Source organism: Perkinsus marinus (assembly GCF_000006405.1).
Source record: "Perkinsus marinus ATCC 50983 genomic scaffold scf_1104296962086, whole genome shotgun sequence".
Lineage (NCBI taxonomy): Eukaryota > Perkinsozoa > Perkinsida > Perkinsidae > Perkinsus > Perkinsus marinus.
In genome coordinates, this window is record NW_003205573.1 from 86,084 (window position 1) to 87,309 (window position 1,226).

At 50.5% G+C, this 1,226-nt stretch overlaps 1 protein-coding gene across 1 annotated transcript in view; it reads right to left on the bottom strand.

Annotated features, from left to right (window-relative positions):
• Positions 1 to 1,202: 1,202 nt before the first annotated feature.
• The window catches only part of Pmar_PMAR024864 (anaphase-promoting complex, putative), a gene marked incomplete at both ends in the record, with an annotated part of 1,331 nt that continues 1,307 nt past the window's right edge, over positions 1,203 to 1,226 (bottom strand). Inside the window, one exon of the mRNA XM_002772134.1 lies at positions 1,203 to 1,226. This exon is cut by the window's right edge and continues 4 nt beyond it. Coding sequence (XP_002772180.1) covers positions 1,203 to 1,226 — 24 coding nt within the window.

Sequence of the window (1,226 nt, forward strand, 5' to 3'; positions counted from 1 at the left end):
GGCACCTCATTGACATCCACCGGGAAATAGAAAAATTGATTCCGATCTTTCGACCGCATCCACCGCAGTACAACAGAGCATAGATCTCGATAGGACTTCTGTCGCCACTGTCGTTGACTTATGCCGAAGACTTGAGGGTTGTGATACCCACCAGTTCGCCGTCGTTTCGTCTGACTGCCATCCTCAATACCCGCAGAGGTCTCGGCTGCTGCTGAGTCGGTGTTCTGACGTTTTTGGGCCGGAGTGAGGACCATTCAAGTAATTTATGGGCGAGCGCGAAACCTAATACAGCCCAAGGTGTGACAAATACGCACTAATCAACGATTGGGTAAAGTTTACACATGTGCGCGAAAGTGCGTCATGCCGGAATTTTTCGCTCATCCAAAAACGTCCTCATCAGTGGAAAAGTTTCAATCGTCGTAATTTCCACGTCTGAGGCTTGAACGTAGTTGGCTTCGCCCGAGGTTCAACCGCAGTGCCCTTCATATGCTGTTGACTCCGACGAGACGGCCAGAGATCTCTAATGCGCCCTCCTGTAGCGACACACAGCTCAACACAAAACGACGTAGTTAGAACGGTTCATCAGAACGGCAATTGTCCAATTCGAGCTCTGGCAGCGGGTACATCCTCGAGAATCGATACCATTCACTCAACGCAAACACTCTGCTGCTTACGGCCTTTCAGTTCTTCATGAGAAAATCAATATTATGGTGACAGACTGTCCCGCTGGTCACTCAAGGTCCGATCGTAACTCCTGTAACCGATTGAGAACCGCTGATTTGAACAACTGGTCCTTCTTCCCAACCTTCTCCGTGATGCCGCCAATCTCGGGGGACTCCACTGTGTCTGCAACAGAAGCTAGTTAAGGGTTGAACGAATTCCAGAGGATTCTGAGCGAAATAGGAAAAGACCTGCGGGAACATCCGTGACGAGTTTAGATGGTCTCTCCCCGAGTTCATCACCAATCTTCGAGTAGCTGCCAACCGAGCGGGAGCGACGTTCACGGCGATTTAGCCTGCAGCCATCGTTCCTGGTCATTCTCCCATTCCGATCCCACTGTCGCCATTTCAACTCGTCCAGCGATCGTCGCAGAATCGCGACGTTTTCGAGATTCCCCCAACTTTGCTCTACCACCAGGAGCCGTTCGATCTGAACCGCCACCGATAACTCCTATATCTTCACTAGAACGTACAGCTGTTTTTCTAGTTTCCTCGAGTATCATTCGA